At 42.9% G+C, this 22,068-nt stretch overlaps 1 protein-coding gene across 5 annotated transcripts in view; it reads right to left on the minus strand.

Moving 5' to 3' along the window:
• sec31a (SEC31 homolog A, COPII coat complex component) overlaps positions 1–22,068 on the minus strand; it is an 88,737-nt gene that overhangs the window by 7,722 nt on the left and 58,947 nt on the right. For 2 of the 5 annotated variants that reach the window (XM_063043453.1, XM_063043455.1), the window contains 5 exons: positions 13,299–13,388; positions 10,580–10,715; positions 9,285–9,611; positions 4,132–4,170; positions 2,363–2,424 (listed from right to left, as the gene is read on the minus strand). In XM_063043453.1, the coding sequence (XP_062899523.1) occupies positions 2,363–2,424; positions 4,132–4,170; positions 9,285–9,611; positions 10,580–10,715; positions 13,299–13,388 (654 nt within the window). The remainder of the gene's footprint in view (positions 1–2,362; positions 2,425–4,131; positions 4,171–9,284; positions 9,612–10,579; positions 10,716–13,298; positions 13,389–22,068) is intronic. The other 3 variants (XM_063043454.1, XM_063043456.1, XM_063043457.1) reach the window with 3 other exon arrangements.

Genomic DNA, 22,068 nt, shown 5'->3' on the forward strand with positions numbered 1-22,068 from the left:
AATGTTGAACATATAAAAAAACACAGACCGACTTGCTTAATGTCAAAAATCCAAGAGTAAGGCTAAGGTACATGTAGTGGAAATCCATAACTTTGTGGGATTCAGAGATGTTAAACCAACGGTTCACACATGCAAACACGTGTGCATATACTTATGCAAATATACATGCAAATGAATCACCAATGAATACATGCATATTTAATATTGTTACCAAAAAAACTAACAATAGAAACACAGCAATCTGAATGCAAAATACAGAAGAGAGTAATATTCATCCTGCAATCTGATATCATTAACAGCAAATTCCTGACAACCACAGAGGCAAAATTGCTAGAATCTATTACGAAAGAAATGATAACAATCCACTTTTAATACAAGAGGATAGGGGCAAAGTAAAACAGATTTACAAAAATATAATCAAGTTTGACATTTTAAATTTAGCAGATAGGTCTGGAGGAATCCAGTGGACGTTGAACATCTGGATTTTCAGAATACCTTCGATAAATTGCTATTAACTGTGGATCACCAGAAGAAAATTAAAGGGTGAATTTATTTTTAGGTTGGGAAGGTAATGGGGTCCCAACTATATCCTAGTCTATATCCAAGGAACCCAAGTGTAATATATCCAAGTCTGTTGATCACAGGTGCCAGAGCAAGTTATAGAAGGGTGCAGAGTAGTTTCAAAGGGATATAGACAGGCTTTTTGAAATGGGCAAGGACGTAGTGCATGGATAAGAGGGGATTCTGCAGAGATCAAGCCGACTAGGCCGATACGGTTTGTACTTTAAAAAGGAAGGAAGGTGATCTCAGTAGGGCACAGCAGCATAATCTTGCTTCTGTGTTGCTGACTTCACGTGGGCTCAAGCAGTGAGCTGCACGTATTACATGGAAGCCCATCTCATCGTTTCTGAATGGCTGTCACCTTCAACTAACAAAAGTCTGTAACAGTGCTCCTAGCAGCGACAGATTTCACTTAGAGAGTCCAACTGGGTCATCAAAATTTGTGAAGGAGTTTTGGCTAGGTCAGAAAAACACTTCAGTGGTGATGTCTGTTATCTGTCAAGTAGTGGACCGTGCACAATTCTGATTTGATGGAGAGACAGACGTGAGAGTACAAAGGAGCATCTGGAAACTTCTGAAATGCCTGCTTCGCTGCCGCTGTTACTGTGTAGTAACGGGAATCTCCGGAGCAGAAGGCGCCGAAATCCTTGGCTTTGCATGTTTCAGCGGCCGGGGCAAGGTCGAAGGCGCTCGGCAGAGGATAGCGCTCGGGAGGCTGTATCAGAGGGGCTGGTCAGAAGCTCGAAGTTTTTGGACAGATGGACTCAGTGTCGGCTGTGGTCGGCTGCTTCCAAGGTATCGGCAAGTTGACGGTGCCTGGAGGTTTATGGCAGGGAGTTTCTCCCTTTTGCCGCCTGCTATCGGGGACTCGGGAGTCGATCAACTCGGGGACTTTTGAGACTTTATTTACCGTGCCCATAGTTTATTCTTCATCCAATTATGGTATTGCTTTGCACTGCTGTAACTATATGTTATAATTATGTGGTTCTGTCAGTGTTAGTCTTTGGTTTGTCCTGTTTTCTGTGATATCACTCCGGAGAAACATTGTATCATTTCCTAATGCATGTATGCATTTCTAAATGACAATAAAAGAGGACTGAGTGTTCTCATAATCTAAATCTAAACTTCAAGTTTTTTTTTCACCTGTTATACATCCCCACATTATACTTAAATAACAATTTTGTATAAAGTCACATTAAGAGTTTAGAATTTCCTGACAATTTGTCTTGTTTACTATAATGTCACTCTCCCTTTAGAAGCACAGTGCAGTAACTATACATTTCTTTGCCATCAGATTTATTTCAGTTCCACTAATCCCTTATCTTTTCTCCCCCCATATGCCGGTCATCCCTTCCTTCTCACATGCCCTGGTCCCACCCTAACCACCTTGTACAGTGGCCATTTAATTGAACAACCCAAGCATCTGTAGTAAAAATGGAACAAATTAGAGCATTTGACATGTGAGGGAGAAAGGTGCACCGAACAGCAAGAGTGAACTTGACACCAGAAATCAGGATTGGATCCACATTACTGCGGCTGTGAAGCAGCAGCGTTTGCCTGCTGTGCTGCCCCAAAACGGAAAGGTATAATTACTGTCTAACGGCTGGCTTACACAGATAACACCATTCTAATTGCGGACAAGTAACTGCAACGGAAACTTAAAATCAGAAATGCATAGAACAGCTCAGTCTGTTGCCTGGCCTAATTAGAGTTTGGCCGCTAACACTGGCCCACCTCACATACAATATCTGGCACTGATCCCATGTTCTAGTTAAAAATATTTAAGGATTTGTTAAATTACCATTTGCTTCTTCTTTGTCATCCTACTCAAAGCTGGAGGGTCGTTCCAACCATTTTGTGGTCCTTTGAAAAAGAAACAGCCTTTTTAAAAAATTATTATTTGACAAAGACAAGAAATTACCTGAATGTCCATCTAAAAAGCATGCATCAATTTTTTGCCCCCAAATCCCCAAATGGAGAAACTAACACGGAGGAGTTACTGATCTTGAAGTCAGCAGAATTGAGAGTTGGTTGGTTAAGATCAGTTGCCAGATTTTACTTAGCTATTTCCCCCTTAGTGATGGTGAAGACAGTGCTTCTAACAATTTGTCAGTTCTCCATCAAAAACCTTAAAATAATTCTACATCCACTGACTAAATACGCAAAATTTCAAGCGAAGCTGGATTCAAAAATGACTGTACTGAACCAACAAGTCAAGTAATTTGATATTTAGCAGCAATGTAAGAGTTTACAAAAGTTTTCATGCCTGCTCACTGTTCAACTGCTACAACTTCTGATCTTTTAAATGCCATTGAAGCACACTGAAATGTATTATATATTTCCACATTACATAAATGACAGAGGCAATGCAAAACAACTCCTTTACTATGTGGTTTTCAAATTTTGATTTGCTCTTAACAATTCCTGTTAACCAAGATGCTTTCCAGTCTCCTCTGAAAGTCCTCAAACCTTGCTCCAGCAAAATTACAGTTTTGAAGGTTAAACCTACTTCCTGATTCTTCATATTTATTCTTCAATCATTACACATTCTGAATCATACATCAACAAGCACACTTGCTCAAATTTTATGCTGCAAGCTGCGCTTTTTTTTAAAAGCCTTTACCCTCTTATTGCAATTTAAGGAGAACAGAATTCTAGCAAGGTGACAGGACCTAACCAATAGTTACAGAAATGGGCTTTGAATACTGAAATATGTCAAAGCCACCTCTGCTCCTTATCATAATTTGACCACCTTAACATGCAAGTAATGAGCACTTTGCATTGAAAAACAGGTTCCACTGGACGTAGCAGAAAAAAACTGATGTGGCCAGCGTTTTACTGGTACCAATGGACAACACTGTAATAACCCACAATCATCCACGACCCATGTGAAAAAAAATTGCCAGTTACAAATACTTGTGTTAATACAGCGTCGAAGGGAAAATGAAATTGCAGTGTAATCAATTAATCTCTTGAACCTTGTGATCACTGAATAAAATTATTACAGAAAAACTCTGCATTATGTGATAGATTTTAATCATTAACTCCAGGTGTAAATGGAACGACTGAGGAAAATAAAAATGTCAAACACTATTAGCTAATGCTAATACTAAATACGACATGTTTTGACTGCTACTGCAGTCAAATGCAGCTATGCATTAACTGGAGAATTTGCAGCTGAACACGCAACAGCAGTTTTTGCTCTTTGACCTTGACTAAAAAAAACCTCTTCACACCTCACTAAGTGTGAAATGCTTGAATCCAAAAGCAGAAATATTGTTATTTTATGCAAAACTTCACTGGATTAAAATAAAATTGAACCCAAAGCTTTGCAATTAAGTAACCCTTGCTACACAGAACAGTGCCTGCAGTTTTATTTTCCTCAAGTAGAAGCATATTTAAACATAACACAGTGGTGTGGATCATCATGGTGCTAATGAAATCATACATAACCAGTTTCATTTTAATTAAAAATTGGCATCATTAGGATTATGTTTGAATTTTTACAGATTATTCTCAAATCAAATCAAATCAGATTTCCAGAGTAACATTTCATTAACTCTTGTTCACCTTCTAAGAAAATAATTTGGTCCTGGGGATACACATCTCCTGTAGACAAAAGCAAAGTCAATTCAGAACCAGAGACACACAAATGTAGCTTACCGTTTTGTTAATTGGGTGATGTTAGAACGATTTTGGGGTTTGGGACATATACATTTAGCATTTGGCTTTGGCTACCGGTCTTCACATCTGAATATGGATTGTACATTTAATTTGGAGTGCAGCTCTGAACAATGTGTTCCTAAAAGCAGTGAATCCCAGTCCAGGCAATGCTGATTAAAATTAATTTGGATGTCTGCGGTGTGGATGTGAATCCGGAGGTGTTTAGGTTGTACTTAGTTTCAAAGAAAGCATTGTCCACACATTGTAAATATGGAATTGTCCTTTGATGTTTGGCACATAAAGTACCGAGCCTCATTTTGGCCCAGCGAGACCTTTCCACTGAAAGCACCTCTGTATGATGCCTGCTGTAGCTGGTTTTCTCGAATAAAGAAGCTGCTTTGTATCTACCAGTAATTTTCTCTGGTGACTTCATTCACGCAGCAACAGATGATCTCAATTAGTTTAGTAGTAGGTTGACACAATATGTACATTTACTGGGCACCTAAGCCTGTCAGTGCTGTTTGTGTCTCCTACATTTCTAAAGCATGAATATAAAGGTTAGTGTTTCAATGATCAATCAGCCTGCAAAGTATTCTGCCTACACTGGAGTAATATGTACAAACAGTAACAAACTGGAAGCGTTACAGAACAAAGAGCACAGGCCCCTGACTCCCTGCTTATAGGCTGGTGCTGTTTACACACCACATGGTGACTCTGGCAATGTTTTGTTTGAAAATACACATCCGTTAAGGGCTCCAGTCACACCGCAAAAATCTGGAAGCTGCACTTCTTGGGATTACTTCTAAATTGAGCAGGAAATATAAATGAATAAACTCTTCTCGGGCTTCCAACCGGGTACAAGTGTCCATTATAACTGACATTTTGACGATAAACTCTGCCATCTTCTTCAGGGAGCAATACTGCCCTGTAAAAAACCCAGATCTGGAGAAACACCAACAGAAGCTCCAAAGGTGTCTAAGGGTGAAGTGCCGGAGAATTGGAGAGTGGCTCATGTTTTTCCGTTGTTTAAAAAAGGATCGAAAAGTAATCCGGGAAATTATAGGCCGGTGAGTTTAACGTCAGTAGTAGGTAAGTTATTGGAGGGAGTACTAAGAGACAGAATCTACAAGCATTTGGATAGACAGGGGCTTATTAGGGAGAGTTAACATGGCTTTGTGCGTGGTAGGTCATGTTTGACCACTCTGTTGGAGTTTTTCGAGGAGGCTACCAGGAAAGTGGATGAAGGGAAGGCAGTGGATATTGTCTACATGGACTTTCAGTAAGGCCTTTGACAAGGTCCCGCATGGGAGGTTAGTTAGGAAAATTCAGTCACTAGGTATACATGGAGAGGTGGTAAATTGGATTAGACATTGGCTCGATGGAAGAAGCCAGAGAGTGGTAGTAGAGAATTGCTTCTCTGAGTGGAGGCCTGTGACTAGTGGTGTGCCACAGGGATCAGTGCTGGGTCCATTGTTATTTGTCATCTATATCAATGATCTGGATGATGATGTGGTAAATTGGATCAGCAAGTTTGCTGATGATACAAAGATTGGAGGTGTAGTAGACAGTGAGGAAGGTTTTCAGAGCCTGCAGAGGGACTTGGACCAGCTGGAAAAATGGGCTGAAAAATGGCAGATGGAGTTTAATACTGACAAGTGTGAGGTATTGCACGTTGGAAGGACAAACCAACGTAGAACATACAGGGTTAATGGTAAGGCACTGAGGAGTGCAGTGGAACAGAGGGATCTGGGAGTACAGATACAAAATTCCCTAAAAGTGTCGTCACAGGTAGATAGGGTCGTAAAGAGAGCTTTTGGTACATTGGCCTTTATTAATCAAAGTATTGAGTATAAGAGCTGGAATGTTATGATGAGGTTGTATAAGGCATTGGTGAGGCCGAATCTGGAGTATTGCATTCAGTTTTGGTCACCAAATTACAGGAAGGATATAAATAAGGTTGAAAGAGTGCAGAGAAGGTTTACAAGGATGTTGTCAGGACTTGAGAAACTCAGTTACAGAGAAAGGTTGAATAGGTTAGGACTTTATTCCCTGGAGCGTAGAAGAATGAGGGGAGATTTGATAGAGGTATATAAAATTATGATGGGTATAGATAGAGTGAATGCAAGCAGGCTTTTTCCACTGAGGCAAGGGGAGAAAAAAACCAGAGGACATGGGTTAAGGGTGAGGGGGGGAAAGTTAAAGGGAACATTAGGGGGGGCTTCTTCACACAGAGAGTGGTGGGAGTATGGAATGAGCTGCCAGACAAGGTGGTAAATGCGGGTTCTTTTTTAACATTTAAGAATAAATTGGACAGATACATGGATGGGAGGTGTATGGAGGGATATGGTCCGTGTGCAGTCAGTGGGACTAGGCAGAAAATGGTTTGGCACAGCCAAGAAGGGCCAAAGGGCCTGTTTCTGTGCTGTAGTTTCTATGGTATGGTTCTATGGCTTCCTCCCTGGGAGATGACGGATATACAAGGAAGATGGTCTACACCCTGAAAGAACTGCTGGGGTGGAGGCCTCTGGCAAGCTACCCTCAGCAGCCTATGCCCCAGTAGGGGTGATGGGCTTAATTTCATCCAACCATATGGAAGAAAGTTAAAGGAATAGATTGAATGTTTTCATGTAGCCATTGAGTCATACAGCCCTGAAACAGGTTCCACAGCCCACAATGTTCATGCTGATCATCGAGTACAATTAGCCCATAAACTTCTATATGCCTTGGCGACTCAAGTGCTTCTACATAGATCGATGTTAAATCTTGTGAGAAACACCAGCCAATCGGGCATACTACTGAAGTTTCACCAGTACTTCCCACACTAGTGTCTGGGATCTGCGTCCGACATGAACTGAGTTAATGCACCCAGCAGCTTGTTCAACTTCTCCTTCCCCATCAACTGAAAGCCTTCTCCTGTGTGGGGAGCATAGAATATCAGACCCATGGTCACCCACATCGTTGATCCCCCCTCAGATCTGCAACAGTGGAGCAATGAGAGACAGAGCTTTCAAAGAAAAAAAAAAATGAATCCCTCTTCACACTTAATTTCTTTTCATGCAACACTGTACAACCAATACTTTATCTACCACCAGCTTCAAAAACTTACTATCCCTCAACCAACAGGCTCTTGAATAAAAGGGGATAACTTCACTCACTGCACAACTATTGATCTCACTTTAAGGACTCTTATCCTCTCCTTATTTGTTGCTATTCATTTATATTTGTATTTGCACAGTTTGTTGTCTTCTGCACTCTGGTTGATCTTTCACTGACCCTGTTACAGTTACCATTCTATAGATTTGTTGAGTATGCCCGCAGGAATATGAATCTCAGGTTGTGTTTGGTGACATACGTGTTCTTTGATAATAGAAATTTACTTTGAACTTTGAAGGCCTTTATTCAGGCAATATGTACACATTTCAAACCAGGCTACAACTGGAGCTCTGGTTGGCAGATGAGGTATACCCAGATGTTGCCTGGAATGGATCCTTGAGCTGTGAGATAGGCTGGACAGTTGACTGTGTTTTCTTTGGATTGGAAGAGATTGAGGAGCAAGCTGACTGAGGCATACAAAACGATGTGGGCGATGGAGAGGGGAGATCTAACTTCAGCAGGGATACCTGTAACCAGATGGTAAATGCTTGGAGACTTGAAGGAGGATTTGAGGAAAGATGTTTTGCACCCAGGGTGATTGCTGTAATCTGCCGTGACCTGACAAGATGGTGGAGGGACAGATTCTCACAACACTACATATTTATGCGAAACATCTTGACGTGGAGGCAAATTGCTGGGAAGTGATATTAGTGTAGATTGGTACTTGCGGTCGGCCAAAGGTCTGTTTATTCTAAAACTCCAAGACTAATTCATGTCAATTTCTCCTCCAGTTCATTAAAGAATGAGGACCCCAGCACTGGTTAAATATGTCTTGGGGGGGGGAAGAGGGAGAAGCAGGAGGGGGAGTGGAGGGGGGAGGGGGGAAGAGGGGGAAGAGGGGAAGGGGGAAAGGGGGAAAGGGGGAAAGGGGGAAAGGGGGAAGGGGGGAAAGAGGGGGGAAAGAGGGGGAAAGAGGGGGGAAGAGGGGGGGAAGGGGGGAGAGGGGGGAAGAGGGGGAAGAGGGGGAAGAGGGGAAGAGGGGGGAAGAGGGGGGAAGAGGGGGGAAGAGGGGGGAAGAGGGGGGAAGAGGGGGGAAGAGGGGGAAGAGGGGGAAGAGGGGGAAGAGGGGGGAAGAGGGGGAAGAGGGGGAAGAGGGGGGAAGAGGGGGGAAGAGGGGGGGAAGAGGGGGGGAAGAGGGGGGGAAGAGGGGGGGAAGAGGGGGGGAGGAAGAGGGGAGGAGGAAGAGGCTACAATCTGGAGTTGGGGCAGTTCCACACAAATCCAGGAAAACACTTTTGTAGAACGGTATATGAAAATGTGAAATGTGCTTGCCAGAAAGCCAGTGACTTCAAACAGATTTAAAATGTAGTTGGAAGGAGAGGCAGAAAGAAAAATAGAGAAACGGTGAGAAATTATGAGATCCGGCCGTTGTGGACACCGAAGGGAATGCCACGGATTTGATGGACCAAGTATTTGCCATCTATTCTAGTTTTAGTGAAAATCCAACCGAGTGTGTGTCTTTGCTGTTGAAGTGGAAATGCAGGAGTTAAAATAAATAGGAATTAGTTGATGGAATTATAACTTGGACTCATCTGTCACGGTGCAAAGGGCAACTACCAAACCTGCAAGTTTTTCAGAGTCAAAGTGCAACAGAGAAATGTTCTATTTCACTTGCTCTTGGACAACTATACAAATTGTGATCGTGCTCTAAAGCCATGCCTCACTCTTGCATTGCATAAATCATGCAAGGTTGTGTCTCGATGCAATACGTGTTTGCTTGTTAATGAAGATGGGGCCATATTGAAAAGGTCAGGGACAATGCACAGTAAGCTGTTACTGCCTTTATGGAGGACATGCTTCATCTCCCTCCTGCATATCAACTGCAATGCCACTAATCATACAACGTTAAGTGCAATTCCTGTTGAAAGGAGAGAACGAAAGCCAACGACAAGCCAACGACAGCAGACCTGTTCTTTGTGAGGCAGGCAGTCCGATACTTGCAGCTGCTGTACCTGGTGGTCCTGTTGATGGTGGATAGGCTGCAGAGGACGCTGGAGCTCCTGGTCCGCCATGCTGGTAGGATGCTCCAGAGAGAGTCGGAAAAGCGGAGGCGGGGCTGGAGTCTGGGGGGGACACCTGAGGCTGCCCTGGGTACCGAGGAGCCACAGCCGAAGGCAAAGAGTGAGAAGGAGCAGGAGGGAAATATGCAGACGGGGCTGAAGGTGCAGAGTGTTGATGAGGTTGATAGTAAGCTGGGCCTCCAGCTCCGTGAGGGTACTGCTGTGGCTGATGAGCTATGGAACAAAATTACACCATTAACAAGCAAGGAAGAATAATCAATTATATTAACATCCCACAGTTAAACTGAGAACAAAACCCACCATCCAACTGCAGTACATACTTTGTATTGAAGTGAATCCTGCAAGGGGTTGAGCTTACTGGCACACAGTGTCGGCAGCAGCTGCTGCTCTTTCCGACATAAAGTGCAGCAAATGCAACACTGTAAACTGTGTTAGCCTCCACGTTCAGTGAATATGGAGCTCAAAGCTTCAGCCAAGGTCCTTTGGTAACTCTACACAGCAGCAGGAAAGAGAACCGTCCACCCTGATTTTAAAGGGATCAGCCACTTGTGACAGGTGAATTGCTGGTAAGCACTATTCTTCTAAAAGTGTTTGATGTTTTCTCCGATCATTACAATTTATTAGCGTGGATGAGGCAGATTCTGAGGGGTTTTTGTTAGCTTCAAATTTCTGCCCTCTCAGACACTTGTAGGCACCTTCCTTGGCACAGGGCACAATTAGGAGAATGATCAGAGGGCAAATACAACCGTTAGAGCTGCTAGAAGAGAGAAGGAGACTCTCACCCCAACATCACATTCACCAATGTTATTAAAGGGGAAATTCTCCTGCACAACCCTCAGGGTGCAACGCCACCACTTCAGGCAGTTCACTGCCAATATCCATCAAGGTATTTGTGCAGCTTAATTAAACCAGATGGGTTTGGTTTCTTGGAGCTGGATTCATCACAATATCATTGAGTCTGCCATCTAGTGTCTGTGTAAGGGAATTGCAATTGAAAAGGAGTTAACTACATTCTTCCTGTTACCACATTACTATCTTGACTTCACTGGGTAACAGGCATATTCAGGGATCCCAGATTGCTCAAAAATGCATACTCTCTTCATTGCTACCGTCTGGCCCGACTAAATTTCAATCATTCACTGAATAATTTCCGTGACTTGTAGCAGAGAGAGTGCTCTTACTTGGGGGGAACACCTGACGGGATCCAATCTGGGAATAGATGTTGTATGCAGTGGATGTTGAGTTCGGTGCCTGAATCTGCCCAACAGGATTTGGAATTGCCTGCAGCGCGAATCCTGGTGGTGGGGGGGCTTCACCCTGAGGAATGAACAAAACAGCCTGTGAATATACGGAACCAAACTTTGATAAGATATGTATTTATTAAAGGGATAAACAAGATGTAAACAGCATCAGTCTTTTAGAAAGCTGTCCGATTTCAGATGCCGTTGAATGGGATATCACGGGCTAGCCCTGTGAGCAATTTCATTCAAACACTGACAATGTGGCTTTCTTCTATCAGGTACCAACTTTAAAATAATCTACATTTGTAAAGCTTCTCTTGTTTAATATTGATCTCAGAGCAGCTCTGGCCAATGCAGGCACTGAGTAGGGACAGGAAGATTTTGGAGAAGAGCCAAAGGATAAAGTTCTATTTTTATTTTAGATTGATATGTATTTATTGAAGTGTGCATGGTAACAACTCCGAAGATTCATGGAGAAGAACTGCTGAGGATTTGGAAGCATTAATGGAAACTGAGGGACAGAAGTCCTATCAGAAAATCAAAGTGAGTGCAATTGAAAGTACAAACGCTTGTACTTTGAAAAGCTGTGCAAGTTTGGGTCCAGACAGACAGCCATACAAAATGTATTTTAAAGTTTCTTACAGAGAGCTGAACTGCCATTCCACTCACACTACTGCCATAAATCTAGTTCATTTTATTTTTATGACTTAATATAAAATGGAAACCAAAGTCTTTGTGTAAAGGAACTACGAGACCTTGGTCTATCACCATGGAAGAGCAAGTTACAACAGAAAAAAAAATAGATTTACTGACAAACCATTATTTTTACTTGACAAAGTCTAGCCACATTACTTGAGTAAAGAAATGCAGAATATATTTAATTTGCAACACTTGTCAAAGATCATGTCTCAAACATTAAATATGAAGATAATCTTCCTTTTCACAAATCTAACACATTAAACTTTAAGATATGGTCCGATTTGGAAGACTAAATCAAATTCAGACATTTGTGCATTAGGGGTGATATCTGTGAGTTTCAGTCTGTGCATCAAATTTCATTCCTAAGTGTACAGATGTTTTAAGTCAAGCCAGCATCTTACTTCCCTTAAGCAACACACATCAAAGTTGCTGGTGAACGCAGCAGGCCAGGCAGCATCTCTAGGAAGAGGTACAGTCGACGTTTCGGGCTAAGTCAGGACGAAGGGTCTCGGCCTGAAACGTCGACTGTACCTCTTCCTAGAGATGCTGCCTGGCCTGCTGCGTTCACCAGCAACTTTTATGTGTGTTGCTTGAAATTCCAGCATCTGCAGAATACCTATTGTTTGCAATCTTACTTCCCTTTTTCACATCCATTTTCTCAATTTTTTCTAGATAACAATTTAAACTAATTGTAATTGGTTTAACAGTTTAACAAAACTGTCCCTGAAAAGGAAAGATTTCTAAAATTAAAAAGAGAATAGCACCAAACTTCTGTGGCTTTTTAAAAAAATCTAATCTGGGACATCTTCCAAAAGGAACTTGGAGAATATGGATATTAGAAACTGGATTTCTTTCCGTGTGCTTCAGAACGACTGACAAAAGACTAGTTTGTTGCTCCATCTTTTCACTGCTGTGTGGAATTATTTTTGCGTTCAACAAAAGTGTGCCAATGTGTTCAAGTGTGACCTATTTTTTTTGAGCTCTGCAAAAATAAAATCATCAATAATAGGAACTTGAGTACAACAACTAACAGCTTCTCCAGTAATCAAGTTTAGTAACCTAATTAATGAGACCTTCGCATCGCAGCAGCAACCGAATTTTTCAAGTACCCTCGGCACGTCACTTCTTCATTTCCCTCTGGCATCAAATTCCCTGTATGTGTCCACATACTTGGCGATAATAAAGGATTCTGATTCTCAGTCAAACATTGCTAAATACTTGTCATGGCAAACCAAGCGGGTGTCAAATTCTCACCTTAAATTACAGTTAAATTCAATTAAAACCAACTTAAATACAATTAAATTCTCACCCTAAACAGAATCTCCTGCCTGTCCCTGTGAAGTAAGTTACTATCATGAAAAGTCACAACAATAAGAACAATTGGTCTTAATTAATCTTATTTTAATATTTTTTTTATTTTTCCCTTGTTGGTGTTTGGTGTACTCCAGGAACAGCTGGTGCAGGGCATCAAATCCTCAGCCGACTCCCTAGATGTGATCATTTGTCCAAAGTCAGATGGCTGAATACTAAACCCGCATCCCCCCCGCCCACAAAATTTAAACAAAATAAAACTGAGACCATGCATCACTAAACCAGAAATAGAGCTTAGTCAGTGGGTGAAGCAAATCAAATTGCTAGGACAGAAATGTCTGTTGGTCGGCAGCAGTAAACACAGGATATTGGATCTCACGCCAGGCCCTCAAGTTAACAAATTTCACGACACATGCTGGTGATCATAAACCAGATTCTGATTCTGAAGTTGCAAAGTCTCTGTTTCAGGGCCCACAATTTGACTTCACTTAGGAAGATGGAATTTACTTTCGGAAAACGTGTTGCATTTATAGAACGTGCAACCATTTGGCTTGTTTATTGCTACCGGCCAAGGATTAAATTCTACCACTGGTTTCTGCCGTGAAAAGAGGCTGCTAAGTGAGAGAGCAGGAGATTAACATGGTTGTACCTGTGTGTTAGATGCAGAGAGTGGAATAAAGCTGGGGAGGGCAGTGCATGTTTGATTACTCCATGATGTAACTGTGTGGGCTGCTTTAACCTGCAGCAAACAGAGATAGACACCAATAATGGGGAAAAAAAATAAGGAATCACACAATATACATACAAAAAATAAAGGATGGCATAAAAGCTCCCTTCAGTAACACACAAACAAAAGTAAATAAAGACCAACACTATTAAGACACTTTCATTTGAAGATGAACAATTTTACTGAGCAACACACACAAAATGCTGGAGGAATTCAGCAGGCCAGACAGCATCTATGGAAAAAAAGAGTACAGTCAACATTCTGAGCCTGCTGAAGGGTCTCGGCCGGAAACGTCAACTGTACTCTCTTTTCCATTGATGGTGCCTGGCCTGCTGAGTTCCTCAGCACTTTGTGCGCCTTGCTCGGATTTCCAGCATCTGCAGACTTTCTCTTGTTAATGATATTACTGACCACATTTGAAAGATGTTTAAAAATATTGTACTGCATGCATTCTGTTCAAATCACCACTGCTTTTCTCCTGAAGACACACACTAGCAATTGCATTACAGTGTCCCATAAAGTAAGAGTCCCAGGTTTGGCACCAAGCATCTTCAAATATTCACACAATACTCACCAAGGGTAAACTGTCGTAACCTTTCCCCTCACAACACGGTATCAAAAGCAAGGCGCCACAGGTCTAAGGCGAGATGGGAGTTTTAAAGGGGAATAGAGGAAAGAGAATTTGTTTTTACACACGGAGAGTGGTTTATATCTGGAAGGAACTGCCCAAGGAGATGGTGTACTCAGATATAACCACCACAGTTAATAGCTATTTTGTTAGGCACATCCTCCAAGAGGACCTCAACTTTGCTGTACAGGTTGGAGGCTTGCGTGCCTCAATGACCCGGAGAGCTAAGTCGGCTGGAGTCAAGGCTTTATGGTAGGGTCACCCATGCCAAGTAGGTCAAAGGGTAGAGGTCAGACTAAAAGTGGACCATCAGTCCTCCAGGTTCGGGGGTTCAGCTCAGGGTTAACAACCCTGACTGGTAAAACAAAAATCGTTATGGAAACAGCAATGAAGAATCCTTCTACATCTGAGACTTCACCCGGCTAACTGTAGTGAAAACCGAGGAGAAGCTACTGGCACGATGAACAAAGCCCTGAACACTGCCAACACCAAGACCAAAATTGGTTTTGATGGTGAAGGTCAGGGAGAGAGATGGAGGACCTTCATTGCTGCCCAAAACAGCAGTAAGGACAAGGCTGACAGGCACTGAAATATGCAAAGCATTGGATAGGGACCTCTTGTGGGCAAATGGGATTAATGTAATGAGGGTTGGCATGGAGACAGTCTGAAGGATGACTGTACGACTCTGACCTTATAGCATTTGCTGATATTACCATGTGTGATCAACAAGGGAAGCCAATGGGGCCAGAGCAAACAGCAGATTTTTCAGTGTTAAGTGAGACTTCCAAACCTCAGGAAGTTGTGGATGGATGAAACTCTTGCAATAGAAAACACATAGGTTCTTGATAGCCGGGTCACACGGTGCAGTTCAGGGATAAAATTGGATCCAATCTGCTCTCAGCCAGTGTAGAAATTCAGTGGACTCTTCCCAACTTAGGAGTTAAACAAGATGTATTACTGTTCACCGTGCCCATGAGGAAACCGGACACAATCTAGTCCTGGATAAGGAATGTATGGGCTTTATCCGAGTATCCCGTCCCCAGAGAGATGAGACAATCGGAGAAGAGGGAAATTGCTGCACCGGATTCAATACCTGGCTGCTGACCGGTTTGTTGACCAGCAGGGCAGCGCTGAGGTTACAGTAAGGCAAACTTCCCACATCTCTAGGCCAGGCAACACATTTCCAGCCAACATCTGCTGGAGCTGAGGATATGATTGGATCAAGCAGACCTACATGCACTCAGGTTAAACAACCTCCCAGGGTTTGCCGACAAGGGTCAGACAGAAATTACAGCCATTTCGCAAGGCTTCCCAGACTCTGGCAAAGAGTAGCCTAAAAAACAAGTTTCACTGTATTTCAACATGGTGCAAACTTCTCCTGTCAGACACTTCAGCTGTGTGCAGAGTGATAGAGCAGTAATACAATAGAAACATCCTGTATTTTGAACAAGCATCACCCAGCAGCCAAGCAGATGGAACCAATTCAAAACATATGAACAATTGCTTTTCATATCAAACTGAAGGCACTACTATGCAACGGTGGAAGTGATCATTGAGTGTTTTTAAAGCTGACCACAGAAATTCACCCTCTCTTACAACTGCTCAGCCCGTGATAAGAGCACCATACAGGTCTTGAACTTTGCTCCCAAAACTCAGCTCAAGTTCCAAAGGGGACCAAGTTTCGGAAGCAGAGTTCGCAGCATGCCCTTATTCCACAGAACTTTCAGGATCAACGCTCCCATCTTGCAACTGTCGGTGAGAATGCCTTCTCCCACGGGTTTAGCTTGAAATGTGTCCCCAAACGGCATCAGAAAAAAGGATATAGTAGAAAGGCTACACTGGTTTTCCCTACCTCAGCAGAATATTTAGAAAATAAGAGCAGTAAAAAAAGTCGCAGGCCAGGTAACCCTGCTGGAAACATGCTTCTAGTCCAGACAGCATATACTGGGAAACGTGGAACTCTGTGGCTGCATCTTTGAATCAAGCAGGGGAGCAATCTCTCTCTCTTTTTTAAATCTGGTAGTGCTTGAATCTGCTAAATGATTCCACCAGCTTCAGATTGGTGTGTTGCCGAGCATCGCTGACGGAAATAAAGCCAAGAACGGACTAAGGAGGACCTGTGGTTGCAGAAAAATGTAAAAATAAAGAAACAAATTCAATCATCACAGGTAGGGATGTCTGGGCAAAGAGGTGGCAGATGGAATACAGTGTCGGGAAGTGTATGGTCATGCACTTTGGTGGAAGAAATGAAAGGGTTGACTATTTTCTAAGTGGAGAGAAAATACAAAAAACTGAGGTAGAAAGGTATTTGGGAGTCCCTGTGCAGGATTCCCTGAAGGTTAATTTGCAGGTTGAGTCTGTGGTGAGGAAAGCAAATGCAATGTTAGCATTCATTTCAAGAGGACTAGAATATAAAAGCAAGGATGTAATGTTGAGACTTTATAAAGCACTGGTGAGGCCTCACTTGGAGTATTGTGAGCAGTTTTGGGCCCCTTATCTTAGAAAGGACGTGCTGAAACTGGAGAGGGTTCAAAAGAGGTTCACGAAAATAATTCCAGGATTGAACGGCTTATCATTATGAAGAGTGTTTGATGGCTCTGGGCCTGTATTCACCAGAATTCAGAAGAATGAGGGGTGACCTCATTGAAACTTATCAAATGGTAAAAGGCCTCAATAGAGTGGAGGTGGAGAGGATGTTTCCTATAGTGGGGGAGTCTAAGACCAGAGGACACAGCCTCAGAATAGAGGGGCTTCCATTTAGATCAGATTTGAGGAGGGATTTCTTTAGCCAGAGCGTGGTGAATGTGGAATTCTTTGCCACAGGCAGCTGTGGGGGCCAAGTCACTGGGTATATTTAAGACGGAGGTTGATAGATTCTTGATTGGTCAAGGCATGAAGGAATATGGGGAGAAGGCAGGAGATTGGGACTGAGGGGGAAAATAGATCAGCCATGATTGAATGACGGAGCAGACTCGATGGGCCAAATGGCCTAATTCTGCTTCTATACCTTATGGTCTTATGGGACGTGCAACCAGTGGGGAAAGAGGTAAATTTCCCTTAGGCAAAAGTGTAAACACGATTCTAGAAACATCTTAGCAGTGTGTTACCATCAACACATATAAATGACCCTTTACCCATGAGACAGAAATAGATAATAGGTGCAGGAGTAGGCCATTCAGCCCTTCGAGCCAGCACCAGCATTCACTGTGATCATGGCTGATGCAGCAAAGCAAGCTGTATTCTTCAATCAGGCCCGCTCGTTAATCCTGTCGGAGCTCACACAGCCAGAACGACGGGACCTTAACACTCAGCGGTCATCATCCGAATGTTCTGTCTCAGGTTAAAAACCCAAACGGTGATACATCCAATCAGGAATTGCAACCCATCGCCAAGGAAAGCTTTGGCCACAGGGCAGGGAAACGAAAAACGAGGTAGGAAAAACTGGCCAGAAAAGAAAAATCTGCAAATCTTTTGAGTTCCTGGGTGAATCTAACATTCCACAAAAAGACTGACCCAGATGGCAGCCAGCCTTGCTATTGGCTCAAATTACTACTTCCCCAAGAGCCAATAGCTTAATAATCCAGAGCAACACACACAAGATGCTGGAGTAACTCAGCAGGCCAGGCAGCATCTAGGGAAAAAAGTTTTGGGCCAAGACACTTGTGTCTTTTTAAGTAAAACTTCTGAAGATACAAGTGACCCCCGCTTTTCGAACGTTCGCTTTACGAAACCTCGCTGTTACGAAAGACCTACATTAGTTACCTGTTTTCGCTAACAGAAGGTGTTTTCACAGTTACAAAATAAGGCAGCGCGCGCCCCGAGCAGCCAAGCTCCTCCCCCGGAACTGCATTCTAGCCGGCATTGCTTAAACACGTGCCTGTGAGCAGCCGTTTGCAAGATGAGTTCTAAGGTATCGGAAAAGCCTAAAAGAGCTTGTAAGGGTGTTACACTTAGCGTAAAACTAGACATAATCAAGCAATTCAATTGTGGTGAACGAAGTAAGGACAAAGTGATTTTGGCTTGTGGAAGCTGACAAAGATGATGTTGAAGAGGTTTTGGCATCCCATGACCAAGAACTGATAGATGAAGAGCTGATGCAATTGGAAGAGGAAAGGATAACAATCGAAACCGAATGTAGTAGCGAATGGACCAAAAGTGAAGTCGACCAGGAACTGAACGTGAAGCAACTGCGTGAGATTTTCGCTTCAATGATTGCAGAAAAGTACAACTTTAATTTTGAAAGGGTACGTCCATTTAGGGCATATTTGCAAGATGGTTTGAGTGCTTACAAAGAACCGTATGATAGAAAAATGCACGCGGCTAAGCAGTCAAGCATACTGTCGTTTCTCAAACCTCCCACATCAGCCGCAGCAGACGACGAACCTCGACCTTCGACATCGAGGCAGGCAGACATAGAAGAAGATGACCTGCCTGCCCTGATGGAAACAGACGATGATGAGATGACACCCCAGTGCCCCACCACCCCAACCCCCAGGCCGCGGATCGAAACATGGCCACGGAGAATGCAGCGGTAGCCAGGACGCACCCTGCATTCCACTGCACCACCCCAACATCCAACGACTCAGCCTAACACACCATCATCAGTGTGCTTGGTGCTGACTTCTCGATTCCTGTAAGTGATACTACACTGTACATACATTATTTCTACTTTATATAGGCTGTGTATTTTTATGTGTTATTTGGTATGATTTGGCAGATTCATAGCTTAAAGGTTACTGGAGAGAGTGTTTCTGCTGAGAGCGCTTGCAAGAGATTTTCGCTATGGAGAACAGTGCGGCAATAATTGTAGAAAAGTATTTCTACTTTATATAGGCTGTGTATTTATCATATCATTCCTGCTTTTACTATGTGTTATTTGGCATGATTTGGTAGGTTATTTTTTGGGTCTGCGAACGCTCACAAATTTTTCCCATATAAATAATTGCTTCTTCACTTTACAACCTTCCGGCTAACGAACCATTTCATAGGAACGCTCTACCTTCAGATGGCGGGAGAATTCTGTACTTAGTCCTATAGAAAATAGTAACTTTTCACTACAAGGTCTGACATCCGAATATTTTACCATCAAGAAGGATGCTAAATTTATGGAAACGTGGTCACTGCATCACATCGTTTTGATGGTGAATGTTTAAAAGATCAGCAAGTCCTTATATTATGCAATTGTCAGAAAGAACAGCTGGGCCAGGGTCTTGTAGCTGTGAGAAAACCACTGTAGTTGCACAAAAAAAGAGTTTGGTGGTAAGAACAGGAAGGCAGATTACTATCTGAATAGTGTCAAGTTAGGAAAAGGGGAAGTACAATGAGATCTAGGTGTCCTTGTTCATCAGTCACTGAAAGTAAACATGCAGGTACAGCAGCCAGTGAAGAAAGCTAATGCTGGTCTCGACCAGGTTTTAAATCAACCGCTCCTTCTCAGCCAATGTCCTCACTCACTCCTTCAATTGTCACACCTCGGCTGACCTCCACAGTTTAAGAATAAGGGGTAGACAATTTAAAATGGAGTTGAGGAAAAACTTTTTCACACAGAGGGTTGTGGTTCTGTGGAATGCTCTGCCTCAGAAGGCAGTAGAGGCCAATTCTCTGGATTCTTTCAAAAAAGAGTTAGATAGAGCTCTTAAAGATAGCAGAGTGAAGGGTTATGGGGAGAAGGCAGGAAAAGGGTACTGATTGTGGATGATCAGCCATGATCACAGTGAATGGTGGTACTGGCTCGAAGGGCCGAATGGCCTACTCCTGCACCTATTGTCTAAAAAAGGAGTCAAGTTCACAGCGAGGAGAACAAAACATAGATAGAACTGTCAAAGTCCAAAATAAATAAATCTGGAGGACCTGCATCTACATAGTGAGATGTTATAAACGGCCCCATGTTCCCAAATCTCGAGTAGTCACTCCCAATTACAGGCAATTCACTGTTGTTGCTATGAAATGTTGCTGCTCGGTTGGTGGAAATGAACATTATACACTATGCATCTATGCGACGTTTACTCCACTCTGTGATAAACTCAGGCTGAAGTTGTGGGCCTGCTCCAGGCTTCGTGTCTGAGGACTCACTTTCATTCTCAATACTACCTGCTTACTTTTACTGTTTGCACGATTTGTGCTTTTTTTCCCCTCTATGCACGTTGGGTGTTTGTTGTTTTTTTTAATGGATTCTTTTGGGTTTCTTGTTCTGTGGCTGCCTGTTAGGAGACGAATCTCAAGGTTGTATAATGTATACATACTTTGATAATAAATGTACTTTGAACTATACAGTAGTTATTCTTGATTCAATACTCTCAAATCCAAATATGTTGAAACACAGTACTTTATCATCATCAACCCCTGAAAAGATCTGCTAACAGTCCACAATTGAAAACATGGTGTTATTCAAACAGGTGATTTATGCGTGATCTGGTAACACACCAAGATGGGGAAATAAAAGGAATATTGGCAATTACATACAAACTTATCACAAAATAGAAAGGACTTCACATAATGATTGGCTGCGAATCACGGGTAGGTCTGTGATTGAAAAGGGAAACCCGGACCTGGACCAGGACTAGATACTTGTACTTTCCAGAATATGATGCTTTGAAAGTGAAGGTCATATAAAACAACAACCTCAGATGAGCAGAACACGTGCTTGGAAAAGAATCTCAAAAAGAAATGTAAAATAAGAGAAAATCTGCAGATGCTGGAATTCCAAGTAACACACGCAAAATGCTGGAGGAAGCCAGCAGGCCAGGCAGCCTCCATGGAAAAGAGTAAACAGTTGATGTTTCAGGCAAAGACCTGCTGAAGTCCTGCTTAAGAGTCTCGGCAAGAAACGTCGACTGTACTCTTTTCCATAGATGCTGCCTGACCTGCTGAGTTCCTCCAGCTTTCTATCCGTGTTAAAAGGAATGTACTTTGTTCTTAATCTGTGAAGGCAAAAATCATAGTAAAGATATTAAAAATACTGGAGTTGTGTAAGTAATCTCAATTTGTTAGCTTTGATACACAATTGTCCAGCTCTCCATTTAATGAGAACAGATCAGTTGCACAGCCTGCCAGTGGTGTAGTGGCATCCACACTGGACTTTGAGGTGAGTGGTCCCGGGTTCGAATCCGGCCGGCCCCTTGCACGCTTCCCTTCCGTGTCAGGTTCAGCGTCGAGCTAGCAACTCGGCCTTGTGAAAAACAGATAAACGCGAAGGAAATGGCAAAGTTGCTGCCCAATGTGCCACAAAGGCACAGAGAGGAACGACGAGGAATCGGTTTGCAGTGACGGCAGGAAGGAAAATGAAACGGGGAATTAGACAGTGCGTTTCATTGCTATCACAGTGGGTGGCACTAGTCTACAATCTGTCAGTCTGGTAACATCCAGCTGCCAATCTACACACCTATCTGATTCAGTCAGTGCCCCAGAGGCTCTAATTACAGCACCAAAAACAAGAGATTTAAAACAAAACGAAGTTATCAACAATAATAAAGAATCAAGGCAATGATAAAAAAAACAAAATGACAGCATTTTCCCTGGGAGTGGGGGAGAGAAAAATGGCCTTATTGCTTACAGCATCCCTTCACAAACACAGAAATGCAGCCCGAGGAAGTCCCTGTGTCTATTCACTCATGTCTGAACAGACCCAGTGGACCACTTAAACAAGAAAGTCTGTAGATGCTGGAAATCCTAAACAACACACACAAAATGCTGGAGGAACTCAGCAGATCAGGCAACATCTGTGGAAATGAATGAACAGTTGACGTTTTGGCCTGAGACCCTCCCTCAGGACTGAGAAGGAAGGGGGAAGATGCCAGAATAGAAAAGGCGGAGACAGGGGAAGGTGGACAGCAGGACTGGGATGGGTGAAGCCAGATGGGTGGGAAAGGTCAAGGGCTGGAGAAGAAGGGATCTGACAGGAGAGGAGAGTGGACCGTAGGAGAAAGGGAAGGAGGAAGGGATCGAGGGGAAGTAACAGGGAGAAATAATTCATCTCACCTGTCTATTATTTCCCCTTGGGTCCCATCCTCCTTTCCTTTCTCCTATGGTCCACTCTCCTCTCCTATCAGATTCCCTCTTCTCCAG

Source organism: Mobula hypostoma, chromosome 3 (genome assembly GCF_963921235.1).
Source record: "Mobula hypostoma chromosome 3, sMobHyp1.1, whole genome shotgun sequence".
Taxonomy (NCBI): Eukaryota; Metazoa; Chordata; class Chondrichthyes; order Myliobatiformes; family Myliobatidae; genus Mobula; species Mobula hypostoma.